This window comes from Colias croceus, chromosome 20 (genome assembly GCF_905220415.1).
Source record: "Colias croceus chromosome 20, ilColCroc2.1".
Lineage (NCBI taxonomy): Eukaryota > Metazoa > Arthropoda > Insecta > Lepidoptera > Pieridae > Colias > Colias croceus.
The window spans coordinates 567,928-590,068 of NC_059556.1; the positions used below are offsets into that span (position 1 = coordinate 567,928).

The 22,141-nt window shown below is 38.9% G+C and overlaps 1 protein-coding gene across 2 annotated transcripts in view; it reads right to left on the bottom strand.

Moving 5' to 3' along the window:
- Positions 1-22,141, bottom strand: part of LOC123700941 (inverted formin-2) — a 90,899-nt gene that overhangs the window by 2,553 nt on the left and 66,205 nt on the right. For both annotated transcript variants that reach the window (XM_045648322.1, XM_045648321.1), the window contains 7 exons: positions 14,064-14,186; positions 11,924-12,053; positions 11,101-11,232; positions 10,321-10,458; positions 9,367-9,487; positions 8,377-8,492; positions 6,480-6,587 (listed from right to left, as the gene is read on the bottom strand). In XM_045648322.1, the coding sequence (XP_045504278.1) occupies positions 6,480-6,587; positions 8,377-8,492; positions 9,367-9,487; positions 10,321-10,458; positions 11,101-11,232; positions 11,924-12,053; positions 14,064-14,186 (868 nt within the window). The remainder of the gene's footprint in view (positions 1-6,479; positions 6,588-8,376; positions 8,493-9,366; positions 9,488-10,320; positions 10,459-11,100; positions 11,233-11,923; positions 12,054-14,063; positions 14,187-22,141) is intronic.

A 22,141-nucleotide genomic window follows, 5' to 3' on the forward strand; every position in this document is an offset into this window, starting at 1 on the left:
TGAACAAACAAACGCTATTTTATTATTTTTCAATTTATAATAGACCTAGGAAATATATCACCGAGCTAGGAGTGGTATAGTTGCACTACTTGTTAGATTATTGGGCTCATTATCGGTAAATATATAAAGCAGTGAAAGCATCCAGAATAAATGAAACCATCCCTTTGAGTTTTATAAACATATACTAGCTGGTGCGTTGTGCGCGGGCTGCAAGCAGCCCGCGAGCCCCTTTTGCCCCTGGGTTGAAGCAATAGGGCAGTCATTAGAAAATGTGTTAGAATTCCCAGTCCATTTGTAATTTTCTGATAACAGCGATTCCACAGTCAATCGGAAGTGCTTATAAATTCCCAATTCAAATATTTTCTATTCTGGAATGCTGTCGACCTTCGAGGGTGCGTTGTGCGCGGGCTGCAAGCAACCCGCGAGCCTCTTTTGCCCCTGAGTTGAAGCAAAAGGGCAGTCATTTGAAAATAAATTCGAATTTTCTGTCCATTTGTTACATCTGCTAACAGCGATTCTACAGTCAGTCGGTAATGCTTATAAATTCCCCATTCAAGTATTTTCTATTCCGGGGGGCGGTTCACCTTCGAGGGTGCGTGGTGCGCGAGCTGCAAGCAGCTCGCGGCTCATCCCAGGGCAGAAATCTTCAGTCATTTGAAAATGCATTCGAATTTCCTTTCCATTTGTAACATCTGCTAACAGCGATTCTACAGTCAGTCGAAACTGCTTATAAATTCCCCATTCAAATATTTTCTATTCCGGGGGGCTATCCACCATCGAGGGTGCGTGGTGCGCGGGCTGCAAGCAGCCCGCGGTACATCCCAGGGACAAAAATCTTCAGTCATTAGAAAATGCGTTAAAATTCCCCGTCAATCTGCTAACAGCGATTCCACAGTAAATCGTAAGTACTTATAAATTCCCCATTAAAATATTTTCTCTTCCGGGGGGCTGTCCACCTTCGAGGGTGCGTGGTGCGCGAGCTGCAAGCAGCTCGCGGCTCATCCCAGGGCAGAAATCTTAAGTCATTTTAAAATTCATTCGAATTTCCTTTCCATTTGTAACATCTGCTAACAGCGATTCTACAGTCAGTCGAAACTGCTTATAAATTACTTATTCAAATGTTGTTAAATTTTTGAAACGTCTTATCGATAGCGGGCAGTGACTTTTCATAATAAACTGTTCAAGAGTTAACCTAACACGCTCGTCGCTTCGCTCCTCGCTACCTATTTGAATATTTAGGCCGGCCGCTGCCGCGACTCGCTCGCTTCGCTCGCTTGGCTCGTGCGATAGGTAGTTCAAAAGTTAACCAAACACGCTCGTCGCTTCGCTCCTCGCTACCTATTTGAATATTTAGGCCGGCCGCTGTCGTGACTCGCTCGCTTCGCTCGCATGGCTCGTGTGGTAGTTCAAAAGTTAACCTTACACGCTCGTCGCTTCGCTCCACGCTACCTAAACTGCTTATAAATTACTTATTTAAATATTGGTAAAATTTTTGAAACGTCTTATCGATAGCGGGCAGTGACTTTTCATAATAAACTGTTCAAGAGTTAACCTAACACGCTCGTCGCTTCGCTCCTCGCTACCTATTTGAATATTTAGGCCGGCCGCTGCCGCAACTCGCTCGCTTCGCTCGCTTGGCTCGTGCGATAGGTAGTTCATAAGTTAACCTAACACGCTCGTCGCTTCGCTCCTCGCTACCTATTTGAATATTTAGGCCGGCCGCTGCCGCAACTCGCTCGCTTCGCTCGCTTGGCTCGTGCGATAGGTAGTTCATAAGTTAACCTAACACGCTCGTCGCTTCGCTCCTCGCTACCTATTTGAATATTTAGGCCGGCCGTTGACGCGACTCGCTCGCTTCGCTCGCTTGGCTCGTGCGGTAAGTAGTTCAAAAGTTAACCTAACACGCTCGTCGCTCCGCTCCTCGCTACCTATTTGAATATTTACGCTGGCCGCTGCCGTGACTCGCTCGCTTCGCTCGACTGGCTCGTGCGGTAGTTCAAAAGTTAATAAATATTTTCTACTCCGGGAGGCTGTCAACCCTCGAAGTAGTGCGGTGCGCGGGCAGCAAGCAGCCCGCGGCGCCGTTCTTTGCCGTTGCTTTTCAATCACCCTTCCTACTATGGAAATTTCCATACAAAATTTTCGAAAAAAAAAATTTCGCTTTTTAGCAAAAATTGTTATATGCCTGGAAGCGGACCAAGTTTTTAAACATTTTTTACTTCGGTGACCCCAACCTAGGTGCCACCAGTTCAGAGAGCCGTTGAATTTCGTGATGTATGGAAAATGGAAACCGGGGGTCGGAGAGAAATTCTGAGTATGCAGTTTTGTAAATCTGGCCGATCAAAGCACAGAAGTCAATTTTTAGACCGATCGTAAAGTAACCGGCGCCACCATCTTGCCTCGAAAAATCGACCATTTTTGAAAAAAAAATTACGTCCAATTTAAAATTTCTCCATTGCCCTGGTAGCGCCCCATCTTCCTGATCATATTTTAGTTCTACACCCCCCACCTATCTTGCGCCGTTTCGGAGAGCCGTCGAATTTCCCGTTGTATGAAACTCGGAAACCAGCGGTGGAAACTCAAGAATGAGTATGCCAACTTAATTTGCGGCTCGATTAAAGCCCCTGTGCCAAGTTTCAGCGCGATCGGACCAGCGATGGCCGTTTTAGAATTTGTATGGCGGCGGCCATTTTTTCCGCCATTTTGAATTTTTTTCGCACTCTGTGGTAATTGCTCGAGGTCTACTACAAGTTTAGTTCGATCACCCCAGATGTAGCTGCTACCGTTTGCGCGGGCCGTTGACCGTCTCCGCGGGCTGTGAGAAAGTTCAAGATTTCGGATTTTTCTGGATATCCTGGGAGCTGGGCGAGTACAAACGTGGTGAGAGTGTGTTTCCGCGTTGCGCCACCTCGGCTAAATTTACGTTTTTATGTTTGCGCCAAAAATGGAAAAATTCCAAAATCGAGCGTCCCACTACGGCTCCCTGGTAGCGTCCCAGGGTGGTGATCATTATTAGTTCCGGGACCCCCCACCCAACTCGCACCGTTTCCGCGGGCCGTTGGAGTTTACGTTGTATGGAAGTTGGAAACGGGGGCCCGGAGCCACTCGAACGGGGCACCGATCGATTCGCCGGCTCGAATAGAGCACGTGTGCCAAATTTGAGACGTAAGGATTCATAAACGGCGATTTTGGCAAAGTACGGCGGCCATCTTGTTTTCGCGAAAATCCCCATTTTTCCACCTCCCCTGGTAATCGCCACCAGTTCTGAGCATTTTTTGTTCAGACACCCCCCCTCCAGGTATCACCGTTTTTGCGCACCTCCAGGGGTCCACTCTCTTGTCCAGGGTGTTGGAGATGTCAATATTTTTCCGGTGGTCACTCGGCGCACCTCTACACGATCACGTCGAAATCCCCCCAACTTTCCGCGTAGTTTCCGAGAAACCCGATGTCAGTGAGTGGTAGTGTAGCTTTATAGTATATAAAAATAAAAATAAAAATAAAAATAAAATAAAACTAGCTGGTGCGTTGTGCGCGGGCTGCAAGCAGCCCGCGGGCCCCTTTTGCCCCTGGGTTGAAGCAATAGGGCAGTCATTAGAAAATGTGTTAGAATTCCCAGTCCATTTGTAATTTTCTGCTAACAGCGATCTCACAGTCAGTCGGTATTGCTTATAAATTCCCCATTCAAGTATTTTCCACTCCGGGAGGCTGTCCACCTTCGAGAGAGCGTAGTGCGCGGGCTGCAAGCAGCCCGCGAAGCATCCCAGGACAGAAATCTTCAGTCATTTGAAAATGCATTAAAATTCCCCGTCAATTTGCTTTTATCTGCTAACAGCGATTCTACAGTCAGTCGTTAATGATTATAAATTCCCCATTCAAGTATTTTACACTCCGGGAGGCTGTCCACCTTCGAGGGAGCGTAGTGCGCGGGCTGCAAGCAGCCCGCGAAGCATCCCAGGGCAGAAATCTTCAGTCATTTGAAAATGCATTCGAATTTCCTATCCATTTGTTACATCTCCTAACAGCGATTCTACAGTCAGTCGGTAATGCTTATAAATTCCCCATTCAAATATTTTCTATTCCGGGGGGCTGTCCACCTTCGAGGTTGCGTGGTGCGCGAGCTGCAAGCAGCTCGCGGCTCATCCCAGGGCAGAAATCTTCAGTCATTTGAAAATGCATTCGAATTTCCTTTCCATTTGTAACATCTGCTAACAGCGATTCTACAGTCAGTCGAAACTGCTTATAAATTACTTATTCAAATGTTGTTAAATTTTTGAAACGTCTTATCGATAGCGGGCAGTGACTTTTCATAATAAACTGTTCAAGAGTTAACCTAACACGCTCGTCGCTTCGCTCCTCGCTACCTATTTGAATATTTAGGCCGGCCGCTGCCGCAACTCGCTCGCTTCGCTCGCTTGGCTCGTGCGGTAGGTAGTTCATAAGTTAACCTAACACGCTCGTCGCTTCGCTCCTCGCTACCTATTTGAATATTTAGGCCGGCCGTTGACGCGACTCGCTCGCTTCGCTCGCTTGGCTCGTGCGGTAAGTAGTTCAAAAGTTAACCTAACACGCTCGTCGCTTCGCTCCTCGCTACCTATTTGAATATTTACGCTGGCCGCTGCCGTGACTCGCTCGCTTCGCTCGCTTGGCTCGTGCGGTAGTTCAAAAGTTAATAAATATTTTCTACTCCGGGAGGCTGTCAACCCTCGAAGTTGCGCGGTGCGCGGGCAGCAAGCAGCCCGCGGTGCCGTCTTTTGCCGATGCTATTCAATTACCCTTCCTACTATGGAAATTTCCATACAAAATTTTCGAAAAAAAAAATTTCGCTTTTTAGCAAAAATTTTTATGTGCCTGGAAGCGGAACAAGTTTGTAAACATTTTTTACCTTGGTGACCCCAACCTAAGTGCCACCAGTTCAGAGAGCCGTTGAATTTCGTGATGTATGGAAAATGAAAACCGGGGGTCGGAGAGAAATTCTGAGTATGCAGTTTTGTAAATCTGACCAATCAGAGCACAGAAGTCAATTTTCAGACCGATCGTGACGGAACCGGCGCCACCATCTTGCTTTGAAAAATTGGCCATTTTTTGAAAAAAAATTGCGTCCAATTTGAAATTTCTCGATTGCCCTGGTAGCACCCCATCTTCCTGATCATTTTTTAGTTCTACACCCCCCACCTATCTCGCGCCGTTTCAGAGAGCCGTCGAATTTTGCGTTGTATGAAACTCGGAAACCAGCGATGGAAACTCGATTATGAGTATGCCAACTTAATATGCGACTCGATTAAAGCCCCTGTGCCAAGTTTCAGCGTGATCGGACCAGCGATGGCCGTTTTAGAATTTGTATGGCGGCGGCCATTTTTTCCGCCATTTTGAATTTTTTTCACTATCTGTGGTAATTGCTCGAGGTCTACTACAAGTTTAGTTTGAGCACCCCAGATGCAGCTGCTACCGTTTGCGCGGGCCGTTGACCGTCTTCGCGAGATGTGGGAAAGTTTAAGATTTCGGATTTTTCTGGATATCCTGGGAGCTGGGCGAGTACGAACATGGTGTGAGTGTATTTCCGCGACGCGCCACCTCGTCTAAATTTACGTTTTTATGCTTGCGCCAAAAATGGAAAAATTCCAAAACCGAGCGACCCACTATGGCTCCCTGGTAGCGTCCCAGGGTGGTGATCATTTTTAGTTCCGGGACCCCCCACCCAACTCGCACCGTTTCCGCGGGCCGTTGGATTTTACGTTGTATGAAAGTTGGAAACTGGGGCCCGGAGCCACTCGAACGGGGCACCGATCGATTCGCCGGCTCGAACAGAACACGTGTGCCAAATTTGAGACGTAAGGATTCATAAACGGCGATTTTGGCAAAGTACGGCGGCCATCTTGTTTTCGCGAAAATCCCCATTTTTCCACCTCCCCTGGTAATCGCCACCAGTTCTGAGCATTTTTTGTTCAGACACCCCCCCTCCAGGTACCACCGTTTTTGCGCACCTCCAGGGGTCCACTTGGTTTTCGAAGATGATCGAGATCGCTATATTTTTCCGGTGGTCACTGGGAGCACCTCTACACGATCACGTCGAAATCCCCCCAACTTTCCCCGTAGTTTCCGAGAAACCCGATGTCAGTGAGTGGTAGTGTAGCTTTATAGTATATAAATAAAATAAAACTAGCTGGTGCGTTGTGCGCGGGCTGCAAGCAGCATTATGATAATAATAATAATAATAGATAGACTAGATTTCCGCCCGCGGCTTCGCCCGCAGTCAAAGAAAAACCCGCATAGTTCCCGTTCCCGTGGGATTTCCTTGATAAAACCTAGCCTTTATTACTTGTGGATAATGTAGCTTTCGAATGGTGAAAGAATTTTTAAAATCGGTCCAGTAGTTTATGAGCCTTCGTTTATATCGCCTCGTACAATCAAACAAACAAAGTTTTCCTCTTTATAATATTAGTGTAGATGACATATTGTTTAAAGTACATCCTACTAATTACCTTCGACCGCCTCGATGGCCCGCACGACGTCGGTGTCCCGCAGCACGTGGGGGCGCCACTCCGCGCGGCTCTCCGGCAGCGTGTCCAGCGCCGCTCCGCGCTCGCTCTCTGACATTGTATTATATTATTATCATGGACGTATAAAAAAAAGACGGACGGTATATCGCCTAAACATTGAGTGAAGCCTAGTAATGGCGGCGAAACATCCATGTGTGTGTGCCATGTTGCCATGGCAACAGCTGTCCTGATGACAATGGCGGCTGTATTTTTTTCTATAAATTTTGCCGTAATAATTTTGTCATTAAAACATAAAAGAAATAACTTGCTTCCCTGTGGAATGTAATCCCTTGTGTTTTGTTATTTAAAATTGTACTGTTGCGACACCATTTAACCACGCAAGACGGCATTTTAAATATTTTTTGTGAAACAGTGACGCAGTTAATCAATCGGTAGTTCACGACGTAATGGCGGCCGACTAGCTTACTATGGTGAGAGTGTGTGCGTGTTTATTGTCTTTACACGATCGCTAGCTTACTATGGTGGCTTCACGTTGTTTGTTCGTAATACGGCGTCCGTCTTTTTTTATACGTCCATGATTATTATGTTAATAATAATTTTCTGCAATAGTCCTACATTGGCCGCGGACTGCCCAGGGCTGTATCTCTATAGTGCAGCCATGGGCAGGCTGCGGCTGGTGTCCCACAACACATTAAATTCACGATCACGAGATCACTCTTAAATGATAAGGCCGCCTTCTGTGCTAGACTAGTTTTAAGTTTTAATTTTAAGAATTTATTTGTATGCCAGCACAATAAAGTGTTAATAAATAAATAAATAAAATAAATAAATAAATTCTCTAAAGGGCCTCTGCGTGTTGGACCTGTGTCCCCACGTAAGCCTTCCAAAGGACCGGGTATCTTCCTTACGGCGATACCCGTGTATTATGGAGAGAGATATAATAATAAATAAATACACTTTATTCAGCACCAAGTATATACATGTAAAAAAAAACAGACAATATTTTATAAAGCTAAAAAGGCGGCCTTATCACTACTAAGCGATTTCTACCAGGGAACATATGGGTAGGATTTTTAATTATAAGAAAGACGTGAAAAACAATAGGTGGTGCAGCAATGAAAATAAATTACACTCTGTGATTACACTATATTTAAACCATATAACTACTCATATTATAAATACAAAATACAGTTAATAGATAGTATAATATGCAAATATACAAGATAAATAGTAATAAATAAATAGAAATAGTATAAATAGAATTATTTATCGCTATCTGGGATGTGAATGGAAAGAAGGAAAGATTTGTTTTATATAGACACGCAACAAATTATAAAAAGACGTAAAATTCAAACGCTTATATGTGGATATATTTTCTTAGAATGGAACCTAGACCCTTACTAACAGTACTATAAACAATATTCACAATTGAATTTAATATTTTTGGTTTTATGGCATTCAAATGCTACAAATTAAAACATTCACAATTGCCTATAAGATAGTCAAAAATGAATAAGCAGAGTGTAACATTCATTCACACATTCATTAAAACCTTATTTCGTGGCAGTAATGTCCAAATTCGAATCGCTTGAAAAAACTATGTCAAATGAATGCGTAGGCAGACCTTTATTTTGGACAATTTTGAGCATGTTTGCGAGTCCAGTTATTTTTGTACGTTAATTAATAATATTGTTATAAGATATTTATTTTTATTTTATTTATTTATACTACATATAGATAGTATGATAAAGAAAAAAAAATATTGTATACACACACGCAACAAATATTAAAAGTATGTAAAAAGATAACACAAGTATGCATGAAAATTAAAGGATTCAAAAAATAACACTGTATATAAAAAAAAACAGCAAATAATTACCGGAGTCGTTTTCCAAGGAGCGTCGATGCGCGAGTCGGCGCGTGCGCAGCTCGGCGTCGCGTTTCTCTTCCTGGCTGTTGGCGCGCAACCACGACTCGATCTTTTGCCGCCATTCCCTGCAAGTTATTTCATTTTTAGTTACACCACACCCCGGACACTCCATACAAAATTATTGTTTTGACCTTAGGTTTTGACAGTCACACTGTAGAGACTGCAAATGTGTGTGTTAACGCTTTATGGTTGGCACATTTGTGACTAGCGTAAAAAAAAAATTCGCGTCTTTCTGATGAAATACATCCGTAAACAGCACAATATTTAACCATTTTCTACGAAAAACGATAATCACAAATCCAAAATAATAAAATTCGTCTTATAAATTAAATATCGTCCTTGCGGGAAATGGGTACCATAACATGTCTGATCGTGCGGGGTGAGGTAAGTGTTTAATTTTGGCGGGAGGCGGAGAGTGTCCGTTCTGTAGCGTTTAGCTACTACATATTATGTATTCTGTGGTTACATAGAGTAAAGACGGTACATAGATATATAATAATGTAAATGTAAGGAAAGAGGCAACGTTTTCGTTGTTAGCTGGGACTTCAGTGTCTGGACTGAACTGGAGTGTCTTTTTATATATGTAAATAATAATGTTAAACAAATAATCATGCTTCTTTACGATTCCCTTATTTGTTTAAACTTGTTTAAACGTTGTTGGTTATCTGTCTGATGAAATATTTCATTAAAAGTAACTTATAGTACAGTATTAAAAGATATGAAATACAGTCAAATTCAATTAAAATAACGCCTATACCAAGAGAATTAATTGATATTGTGGGAATGAGCATTCGCTCGTTTGATGTAAATGTACTGTTCAAAAAACTTTTCAAATTAGTTATGTATGAAATTATCTAGGTATTTTCTTTAATATTTAAGTGGCAATGTAACTTGTTGTATTTTGATTAAATATAATTACATAAAAAAACAAGTGCATACTTAGGTTTATCACTAGTGTCCTGCGGTGCGGGTGAGGGCGGTGCGCGGGGCGAGGGGGCTCGCTCTCGCTCCGGGATCTCTAGCTTTGCACGAACTGCACCACGACGGGACCAGGAACGGTCTGAAGGTAGTAACATTATATATTTATTACTACACTAGCTTCCGCCCGCGACTCCGTCCGCGCGGAAAAATTAAGATTTTTTTTTCTACGTATTTTTCCGGGATAAAAAGTATCCTATTTTAAGCCCAGGTTAATAAGGTATAATTATACCAAGTTTCATCGAAATCGAACCGTTAGTTTTCACGTGATGCCTGAACATACAGACAGACAGACAAAAATTTTTTAATCACGTATTTGTGCTTGGTATCGATCCAGTAACACCCCCTGCTATTTATTTTTTCAATATTTTCAATGTACAGAATTGACCCTTCTACAGATTTATTATACTTATGTATAGATATTTAGTAGTGATTTTAAGAAATTATTTCGAGATAAAAAAATACTTTGATGAGACGGGATTCGATCCCGTCTCTTTTGTCTTACGATAGTGACCGAGACGGAGTGATTATTGGGTCGGATGATTAAATGTTATTATACACAGTGATAAAACAAATTATAGTTATAATGACACATTTTCAGATATTGGACACACTAAATAAATAAAATTCAATACAAAACACAGCATACGAACAAAAAAACATTTAAACATAAAATGTTTCATAATCAGAATACATCGTATACATAAATCTATATGATCAACTAGCTTTCCGCCCGCGGCTTCGCCCGCGTTTTCATAGAAAACCCCGCATAGAACCTATCCTATCTCTCAAGTTGGATCAAACTGCACATGGAATTTTATTATAATCGGTTAAGTGGTTTAGGAGTCCATTGAGGACAAACATTGTGACACGAGATTTATATATATTAAAGAAGAAGATGTAAAAATTACTAACCCAAACTACCCCAAGCGCTTCGCTCGCGCAGATCAGCGGCCGCGGGCGAAGCGTGGCGAAGGAACTCTAACAGACCCTCCTCGTCTTCCCCCGGACTTGCTCTACTGCGTCTCCGCAAACTACCCGTGGGGGTCACATCTGGGAAATAGGAGAAAATGTTAAGAATGCCTAAATCGATGTTGTTTTAGTCCCTTTATCTGGAATAAAGGAAAAACGAAGGACGTTTCATGGTAGTTTTTAACCGACTTCAAAAAAAAGGAGGAGGTTATCAATTCGGCCGGTATGATTTTTTTTTATGTATGTACACCGATTACTCCGAGGTTTCTGAACCGATTTACGTGATTCTTTTTTTGTTCGATGCGGGATGGTGTCGAATTGGTCCCATAAAAATTTTATTCGAATAGGCCCAGTAGTTTTTATTTTATGAGCATTTTTGTCTGTATTTGTCAATGTTGCAAGTGCAAGTTTGAAGTCGGTTGTTCTTAACGCAGTTATCACTTGTTTTAAATATCTTAGTTTGTATGCAAAGAATTTTGCCTTATGAACGTATAGTTAGAGTTTGTGTGCAAAAAATCTTAGATTGCATGTTTGCACAATACAAGGATATGAAATAATAACTGAAGGCTAGGAAACATGGGTTGATATGAATTTTATAAAGTTTTAGATTAGTGTAAATCTGGTCAGTTTATCATACAATCACAATCACAAATGCATTTATTAAAATTAACAACTTATTTCACCCGTAAGTTAAAGACATACTTTTACTATTTATTATTATACCTGGTGAAGGAGAAGGATCCCTAGACTGCTTTCTCAATGACCGTCTGCCTAGGCCGTTCCTTATATCCAGTAATAGAGTCTCCATTAGCGACTCGGACTCGGACACCGGCGTACTGCACATACTGCCTCCTGCTATAAAATGATATATGATTAATAAAAAAAAATATAGAGGTTTTACTAGAACTAGATAAAAAGTCATTTAGTTGATCGCCTGCGACGAGACAAAAACATGAGTTGATAAATAAGAGTGTTGTTTGACTGTTTGTTATAATTTCACGTCTAAACCACAGCTTAATAAATATATAGTTAGTTATCATTTTGTTTTTTGTACGTGTTTTTTTATGTTATTAATTTAAGTGATTGCCTATTTTGTTGTTACTTTCTTGTTGTTGGAGAGCAGTGGTGGCTCAGTGGTGAGACCTCGGACTTCGAATCGATAAGTCCGTGGTTCGAGACCAGGCGAGCGCGCAGGAAATAAATTGATTTTTCAATTTATCTGCGCATGTTGTAACATCACCACTGCTCGAACGGTGAAGGAAAACATCGTGAGGAAACCGACATGTCGAAGAATTAAAAAAGTTCGACGACATGTGTCATCCGCCAACCCGCATTTGGCCAGCGCGGTGGATTATGGCCTGTACCCTCATAGGAGGCCCGTGTCCCAGCAGTGGGAACGTATATGGGCTGATGATGATGATGATGATGATTTCTTGTTGTGGTGTTTTAACTTTTACGTTTTTATGTCTATGTATGTTGTGTGTGTGTTGTGCTGTCCTTGATAAATAAATGTTTCTTTCTTTGTTCTTCCAATAAGTTGTCTCACCAGTCTTAACCCTGTTAGCAACAGCGGCATCCCTGGCCCTCCGTCGCAGCGCGGCCTGCTCCTCGTGCGCGCGGCGCCGCTCGTTGTCCTGCACGGCTGAGCGGAACTTGCTGCAGAATGACGCGAACGTCTGCGGGGATTTTATAGATTTATAATACAGTGAAACCTGGTTAAGTGAGACATCAAGGGACCTGCAATGTCGTTTCACTTATAGAGGTATTCCACTTACCCAGTGTCTCAGATATACAGGTATAAATAAATATCTGTCTCATTTACAGAGGGTTCCATTAATAGAGGTGAGAATACAGTTTCATAAACGGATATTAACTTCAGTTTTTCACGTAATGATAACGATTGTAGCTTTCGTTTTGACATTTTTCAAATAAACATCTGTATGATAGTAAAGCGAAACTAAAACTGAAGGTAATTGAAGCTCAAAATTTGTATGTACTTACGTACTTGTAATTACGTGTGGAATTTGTAAGTAGAATAAGAATGAGTAAACAAACATGTTATCTCAGTTACAGAGATTTATGCATATAAAATTTACTCGCTGTCTCAGTTATAGAGGTAACTATGATGATAAATCGAAAGAACAAATCCCAGATATAGAGGTTTACCTCGTCCCACTAACAGAGGTAATTCAGTGCCAAAGTGTTGGGACCTCAACATGAGTTCCAGTTATGGAGGTTTCTTATCCAGGTCCCACTTAACCAAGTTTCACTGTAGTTGGATTTATATTTTTTTGGTTTTTATGGCATTCAAATGCTTTATAAATATAAATTTATAAGGAATAGAAAATTTATAGTTTGAAATTATGTGTGTTAAATATATGATGAATGTATGACAAATTCTTTATTGTACAACTAGCTACGCTTCGCGGTTTCATCCGCTTGGTTCCGCTTCTGATGGTCTTAGCGTGATGATAATTTTGTATATAGCCTTCCTCGATAAATGGGCTATCTAACACCGAAAGAATTTTTCAAATCGGACTAGTTCCTGAGATTAGCGGGATAAACAAACAAACTCTTCAGCTTTATAATATTAGTTTATATATAACACTAGCATTCCGCCCGCGGCTTCGCCCGCGTTTAAAAAAACCCGCATAGTTCCCGTTCCTGTGGGATTTCCGGGATATACATATATGTTTATCCAAGTTACCCTCTATATATGTATACTAAATTTCAATGTAATCTTCAGTAGTATTTGCGTGAAAGAGTGAGTAGGTACATCCATCCTCACAAACTTTCGCATTTATTATAAGTATTACATTTCCCAACGTGTAGAATCAACAAAGCTAAAAACAGTGTAATATTTATGGCTATTAAAATATTATATAATATTAAATAATACATCATTTATTTTGATAAGGGTTAATACCAAGGTACAAATAAAGAGCTTTTTGTAGCGGTGGTATTTTAATTTCTTTTTTTCAATAAAAAAACGCTTATTGTGACATGACTGTAATAGTTAGAGATATGCTGCCGCTGATTTTTTGTAGACAATGGTGTGTTCTAAAAAAATGTAGTATATCATTTTGTTCTATCATCAACAGTTTTCGCAGCGCACGCGATGTAAGGTAGTTTTTTGATATTTTTTTCACACCTTGGATTACGTTATCGTAATTTTAGTAAGGATGCCTATTTTTTTTGAAAATGAAATATAGCCTATGTCACTCAGAAATGATGTAGCTTTCCAACAGTGAAAGAATTTTTCAAATCTGCCAAGTAGTTTCGGAGCCTATTCAATTCATACAAACAAACAAACAAAAAATCAAACCTTTCCTCTTTATAATATTTGTATAGATAAGAATAAGAATTTGAAACCTTGTAGGAAACAATTTAAAAAAATCACATATAGGTGACTCGGATATGAGAAAATTAATTCGTGAATCTGTAAATACGTTTTAAAGCTTTCAACTGAACATCGCGTGGCCTAATTTCTATGTCTTTATGCTAATTATTATAATTTGTACCTAACTAACTACTGTACTGTTATTTTTATTTCAATACTAATGGTTGTTTGAAATAAGACGCAATTTTAATGGACACATCGAAAGAGAAAGTAATAAATAGCACCTATTAAGCTATGAACTATCTATAAAAGTTTATAAAAAAATTACTGTATGTTTATAATTTACCTTAAAGCACTCTTCCAGTTTAAATGAAACAGGATCCTCACAGAAGAACTCAGCGAGCTGCTTCCGCATGCTCTCCACCTCATCCATGTCCTTGTTCAACGCTGATATCTCTCTTTCTGCTACCTGAAATGTTTGTACATTACTATGTTAGCATTTATGAAAAGTTTAAAAGATCTTTGAACCTCAAAATATACAATTATTCGATATATATAACTTCTTTATTGGCGACATTCATAAAGTTTTTTATTTAGGAAAGAAGTAGATTTTTATGCTTGGTTGGTGATTCTACATGGAACTCAAAATACCAGACGTCATTTTTTGTCTTTAGAACATGAAAATAATATACCATTTCAACCATTCCTATTAGCCCTTTTGATACCTTATCGTAATATTAATTGACCTTGTATTTTTAACCGACTTCAAAAAAAAGGAGGAGGTTATAAATTCGGCCGGTATGTTTTTTTTATGTATGTACACCGATTACTCCGAGGTTTCTGAACCGATTTACGTGATTCTTTTTTTGTTCGATGCGGGATGGTGTCGAGTTGGTCCCACAAAAATTTTATTCGGGTAGGCCTAGTAGTTTTTATTTTATGAGCATTTTTGTCTGTATTTGTAAATGTTGCAAGTGCAAGTTTGAAGTCGGTTGTTTTTTAACGCAGTTATCACTTGTCTGATATCTTCTATACCACCTGTACGGGCTAGCCGTACATCCTGACTCAGCGCTTTACACGATCCTATTTCATTACGGTGACAAGAACATCGTCACCCAGTCAGTCTGCGCTCGCGGCTCGTGTAAAGCGCTCGGGGTGTATGCGCTATATCATCTATCAATATCATTATCAACTATCAATTAATATCATCAACTATCAAATATCATTAATCATTTATATCATCATTAGTTTAGAGTATCAATCAACAATAAAGTAGTGATCAAAAGCTATATCTGGTTTTACATCATCCTATCAAACTATCAATCTATCAACTTATCAAATAAAGGAGTGTATGGGATATCATATCATATCAACTCAGCAGCCCATACATCTCTCTTTTTGGTCCTTCGAGAGAAAAATCATCATTTAATCATCATAAGGATCTCTCTTTTTGGTCCTTCGTAGCCTTGGACCTCGCGTGTGGACAAATTGTGTGTGTGATCAGTGTTGTGCTAGTGTTCACAAGTGAGGATTGAATCAAGGAAGTATCAGTATCAAGCAGTGAGTCTTTAAATATATATATTTATCATGTCTAACGCCGAAGATTTCGCCTCTCAATCATCTTCTAAGGTACTAACTGATCAAAAAATTAGTAGCAAAACGGACGAAATGATTCGGAGACAGATAAGTTACTTTAAAGCCTTTGATCATACCATATCCAATATCATTTTAGATGATATTAACGAAAAGTGGGAATTTGATCATTTGTTAAAATCGATACAGTCGCGCTGGTCTCTAATAGACTCTCTCCATTGGGAGTTGGACAGTGAGCTTGGGGGTAGAAACTCGGAATACGAGAATACCTTTATATCATACGAACAGAAATATAACAATATCACCAAATCGCTTAACAAAAAATTATGGTCTATATCACACAGAGAACAGTCCACACCACATATAGAAATACCAGTATTTAGTGGTAACTATCATCAGTGGTGCTCTTTTAAAGATGTATTTAAAGAAACAATTCATGAAAATCCATCATTATCATCGGCGCAAAAAATGCAGTTCTTGAAAACAAAAGTTAGAGGAGAAGCGGAAAGGCTCATTCAGCATCTACCAATAACCTCGGATAATTATTTAATATGCTGGGATATACTCAATAATCGCTATAATAACAAGTCATTAATTTTCCGTTCGCATATTGATATTTTATTAAATATACCTGTCGCTCAGCAAACATCATTAAATCATATCAAACGGATACATGATACGACCATAGAAACTATCAATGCTATCAAAAACTTAGGTGTCGACGTAGGATCGTGGGATCCATTAATCGTACATTTAATCGCCCAGAAATTGGACTCCGAGACGCATAACGCATATATCAATGCCTTAAAACAGCCTCGAGAATTAGCAACATTAAATGAGTTTTTAACATTTTTGGAGAATAAATTTACATCATTAGAATCATTAAAAAAGAAACCTGAGATCAAGAATTCATATCAACCAATTTATAAGTTAAACAAAAATTACAACAAGCAATCTTTTCCCACAAGTTCGTTTATTTCCCACCAAAATAGCAAACAGGCAGATATTAGTTCGCAGAAACATTATAAATGCGAACTCTGTAAAACCAACGAGCATTGTCTATTTTACTGCAATAAGTTTTTGAATATGACACCACCTACAAGACGCTGCACAGTTACAAGATTAGGTGTGTGCAAAAATTGTCTTTATTCACATCATGGTAAGCCATGTTTTTCTGAAAAAAGATGTGTGAAATGCCATGAGAAGCATAACACCATTTTACACGAGGCGTATGAGATATCAAATCACAGTTCTTCGAAAACAGCAAGCAAACAGTTTCTGAAACATGAGTCGCCGCAGGTGCAAAGTAATTCACACGTTTCGTTGCAACGTGACATATCAGAGATTATCTTAGCGACAGCCATATTAAAAGTAAAAGCAAAAGATGGATCATTTATCAAAATGCGTGCTTTAATTGATCAAGGTTCTCAAACCTCACTTATCACAGAACATGCCGCTCAAATTTTAGGACAACCTCGACAACAATGTCGTGGTGTAATATCAGGTATAGGTATCAAGGAGAGCAATTGCAAAGGAGTCATATCAATCACATGTGCATCAATCAATAATAATTTTCAATTTGAAACGGAAGCATACATCATGAAAAACCTAGTTAATAACCTGCCTAATAGCACTTTTTCGAAGCCAAGTTGGCCGTATATCAATAATATCAAATTAGCCGATCCTGACTTCAATGTAAGTCGCCCCGTGGACTTGCTATTGGGGGCAGACATTTATTCATTAATTGTTATGGAAGGGATTTGTAAAGGTAACAATAATATGCCTATAGCACAAAACACACAGCTAGGTTGGATTTTGATAGGTAGCGTGAAAACTTTACAATGTAACGTCGTCATCAATAATTTGGAAGAAATTCAAAAATTTTGGGAAATCGAGGATATCATTGAGGAGTCGCAATTATCAACCGAAGATCAGCAATGTATCAACTACTACAAAAATACAACAACAAGGCGAGAAGACGGCCGTTACGAGGTCCGTCTTCCAATGCACAACAATTTTTCGGAAAAATTAGGTGAATCAAAATTCAAGGCTGTAGCACAATTTAAATCGTTAGAAAAGAGATTTATCAAAAACAATAACATACATACACAATATAAATTATTTATGCAAGATTATCATTCAATGGGTCATATGATACCGGCTTCTAATACGTCTAAGCCGGAGTGTTTCAATACTCATCATTGCGTGCGCACAGATAGCGACGTAAATTCGAAATTTCGAGTTGTTTTCAATGCATCATGTAAAACTTCATCAGGATATAGTTTGAATGACCTTATGAAAACAGGCCCGAATCTTCAGCAAGATTTACAGTCTTTAATCATTAAATGGAGACAATATCAATTTGCTTTTACAGCGGACATAGAAAAAATGTTTCGCCAAATTTGGCTACACCCAGACGATCAGAACTTATTAAAAATAGTATGGCGGGACTCTAATTCGGACCCTATTCGTGAATATCAACTCACGACGGTTACTTATGGTACGAAAGCAGCTCCATTCCTAGCTATGATGACCTTAAAACAGCTGGCTAGTGATGAGAGAAATAATTATTTACATAGCTCCGCAATCGAAGTCTTAGAGAACTCATTTTATATGGATGACGTCATACACGGTTGTCATTCCATAGAGGAAGCTAAGATATTACAAAGCGATTTAATTAAGTTATTGCAATCAAGTGGCTTTAACTTACGTAAGTGGAAATCAAATACTACGGAATTATCACAAAATATAAAAGAATCCAATAACAATTCTAGTGATTTTAATTTTAAACAATCAGAAACAACAAAAACTTTAGGATTAGGGTGGAATCCCGAAGAAGATATTTTTACATTTCATTCGCAACTAGAACCCTTGAAATCATCAAAAATAACAAAAAGAATGCTTTTATCAGATATATCAAAGTTATTCGACCCTATCGGATGGCTATCACCGTTATCAACAAAATTAAAAATTATTTTTCAACAAGTGTGGGCGGCGCATATAGAATGGGATGATCAAATACCAGAAGAAATATATAAGGAATGGATCAAAGTTAGAAATGATATTAGCATGATCAAAGATATAAAATTACCACGCTGGATTCACACCCGTAATTGCCATAGTATTGAGTTACATGGGTTCTGTGACTCGTCTATGAAAGCTTATGCATGTGTTATATATTGCCGAGTAAATAAAGGTGAAGATTCACATAATATAACATTATTGGTTGGAAAAACGAGACTTGTGCCGACTAGCAAGGTCGTTACATTGCCTAGATTAGAACTGAGTGGAGCATTACTTTTATCAAAATTAATGAATAAGGTTAAGGAATGCCTTAAATGTAATGATATCAAAATGTATGGATGGGCTGACAGTACAGTAGTTTTAGGTTGGTTACAAGGGAATGCAGCAAGATGGAAAACGTTCGTGGCAAACAGAGTGCAGCAAATAACAAAGGTCATGCCTCCAGATTGTTGGCGGTATGTCAAATCAGAAGAAAATCCTGCCGACTGTGCAAGTCGAGGTTTATCAGCATCACAATTGAAGGATCATTCTTTGTGGTGGCAAGGCCCCAAGTGGCTATCAACATTTAGTGATCAAACAAAAAAGGTCACATATTCAACAGATCAAGAGTTGAAAGTATCAAAACAAGTTACCGCCACGGTAACAAATCATCGAAATAATTCTATCATAATAGATATATTATCAAAACACAGCACATTCCGTAAGGCTGTGCGAATTGTTGCATGGATGTGTAGATTCACCAACAACAAGAAGAAATATCAAAGTTATTTATCAGTGGAGGAATTGAAACATGCAACATTGCTTATTATCAGAAATATTCAACAGTTATCATTTGAAAAGGAAATATCAGATTTAAGAAGTGGTAATAATATACATAGGAAAAGTAAATTGTGTGAGTTAAATCCTTATATCGATCAACAACAAATTATCAGAGTAGGAGGAAGACTGCGACATGCTTCCCTTGACCCTGACATGAAAAATCCTATCATCATACCGAATAACAGTCGTCTCTCGGAATTATTAATTAATGAAGCACACCAATCTACTTATCATGGAGGTGCAAGGCTAACATCATCATATTTAAGGCAGAAGTATTGGATTATGGGTGGCTATAGGGCTGTTAAAAAGATAGTACGGCAGTGTATCAAATGTAGGAGGCATAATCCCAGCAAGCATCATCAAATTATGGGAGATTTACCAGCGGCTAGAGTAAACCCATCAAGATCCTTTTACAATGTGGGAGTCGACTATACAGGTCATGTATTTATCAAATCAAGCGCTGGAAGAGGTATCAAGACAACAAAAGGTTACATTGCAGTATTTACTTGTATGGCCACCAAGGCTGTACACCTGGAACTGGTATCAGATTTATCAAGTGCAAGTTTTATATCAGCCCTGCGTAGAATGTCAGCTCGCAGGGGTAAGCCTGGTCACATCTACAGTGATAACGGCACTAATTTTATAGGAGCAAATAAAATATTACAACAAGAATACGATGAAATACTTAAAATATTTAACACACAATTTCAATCAGAGGTGGCGGATATGGGTATAACATGGCATTTTAATGCCCCATCTTGGCCTTCAGCGAGCGGTCTTAGTGAAGCAGCCGTCAAAAGTCTCAAATTTCACCTTAAGAGGGTGGTTGGCGAGCAACGATTAACATACGAGGAATATAGTACAATACTAGCTCAGCTGGAGGCTTGCTTAAATTCAAGGCCACTTTGTGCTTTAACAGAAGACTCAGAGGAGCTCGATTATTTGACACCATCACATTTCCTAGCTAGCGGTCCAGTATTATCAATATTTGAAACAGAAAGAGATCTACGAACAAGATTACATTTAGCACAAAAAATATTTCAAGACATATGGAAGAGGTGGCAACATGAATATTTAACAAATTTATCAACGAGAAGCAAGTGGAGACAATCAAAAGATAATATCAAATTAAATGACATTGTAATCATTCATGACAGCAATCTTCCCGCAGGAAAATGGCCTCTAGGGCGAGTGGTGGAGTTGCATCCTGGTAGTGATGGCTACGTGCGTGTGGTCACATTAAAAACTAAAAATGGATATATCAAAAGACCTATCATAAAATTATCAATTTTACCCGTCCATCAAGAAGAAACAGTATCAAACAATCATACAACCACGAGAAGGACAAATCAAAAATACAATTTTGCAACCGTCGCAACAACAATTCTTCTATTTTTTATGACATTATTTACAAACACAACCGCCTCATATACTATCACTCCGCTACAAAATAATACTAGTTTAGTTTTCGACGACATTGCAAAAATGCATTTAATAGCAGATGACTGGAGACTCATTGTTTACTACGACATGAACCCGTATTGGCATGGCGACATGGCGTCTCGCAAGTATTTAGAATACTTAGAAACCATCTGTGTTAAGATAAAACAACATTCACATTGCGAAGGTGTCATGTATCAATTAAATCACGAGTACTCCGAGCTACAACATTACAATAGATTGTTGCTAGATCAGCGTCTGGACGGGCACGCGCGCAGACGGCGCGGCCTTATCAACGGTGTAGGTTACGTCGCTAATCAGTTGTTTGGGATACTCGATAGTAACTTTGCCGAACAGTACGAGAAAGATATCGAATTAATTAAAGTAAATCAGCGACACATGGCTAGTTTATGGAAAAATCAAACTTCCATTGTAGAAGCGGAATTTAATCTTATCAAAAGAATTGAATCAGTTATGCAAAATCATCATAAAACCGTTACCAAAAAGTTAAATGAAATCGACATTGCAATGGGCGTATTGCAGTCGGAGATGCAAAACAACACCTATATCAGCGAGTTTACGATGACAGCGCTAATCGTTAATAATATTTTAATTAAACTAAAAAGCATTCAAGGTTATCTATTAGAAACTATTACAAATATATTTAATGGGAAATACAACATACACTTTTTAACCCCCAAGCAACTGCAGGAAGAGTTGAACATAATATCATCCCAATTATCAAAAGATTTATCATTACCCACTGACCCCACGAATCCTTCAAGTATTTACAAATTGCTAAAGATCAAAGCTAGACTATCAAAAAAGTTCCTTATATTTGAAATATCAATACCTCTAGTTACTAGAGATACATATGATTTACTCAAGGTCATTACTATACCAAAACAATTTGGAAAAAATATGATCAGTATAGTACCTGTTAGCGAATACCTGGCGCTAAATATCAAGAAAGACTCATTCATAATGCTATCAGAGATCGAATTACATGTTTGTGAGAATCAAAACATAGATACAATGTTGTGTCGCATTAACAAGCCTATTTATCATTTTAATAATGAAAAAGATTTATGTAAGAAAGCAGAAAACTCCAACAGCTGTCTAACTGTTGTGAATAAATGCAAGAATATTTTAGTATCAATTAACAATCCCAATAAATACTTTTATTTTTGCTGCAACAGTTGCCAGTACAAGATATTATGTGAACAAAAACTTATGGCCATCCAATTAAATAACACCGGAATCATATCGATTGATCAAAATTGTTTGATAAAATCATCTGAATTTTATATTCAAACTTATAGAAAGAAGAACAATATATTACAAATAACACCTGATATGAACACTTCATTAATATCACCTATCAATAATTTAATAAATTTATCATTAACGGACCTGCCAGCCGATGAGAGTACAAATAATATCACATCAAATATTATCAAGATTGAAGAGCAAATTAACAACATCAAAAATATTGATCCAGTCATCGATGGTATATCATATCACGATATTCATCACTATGCGATGATT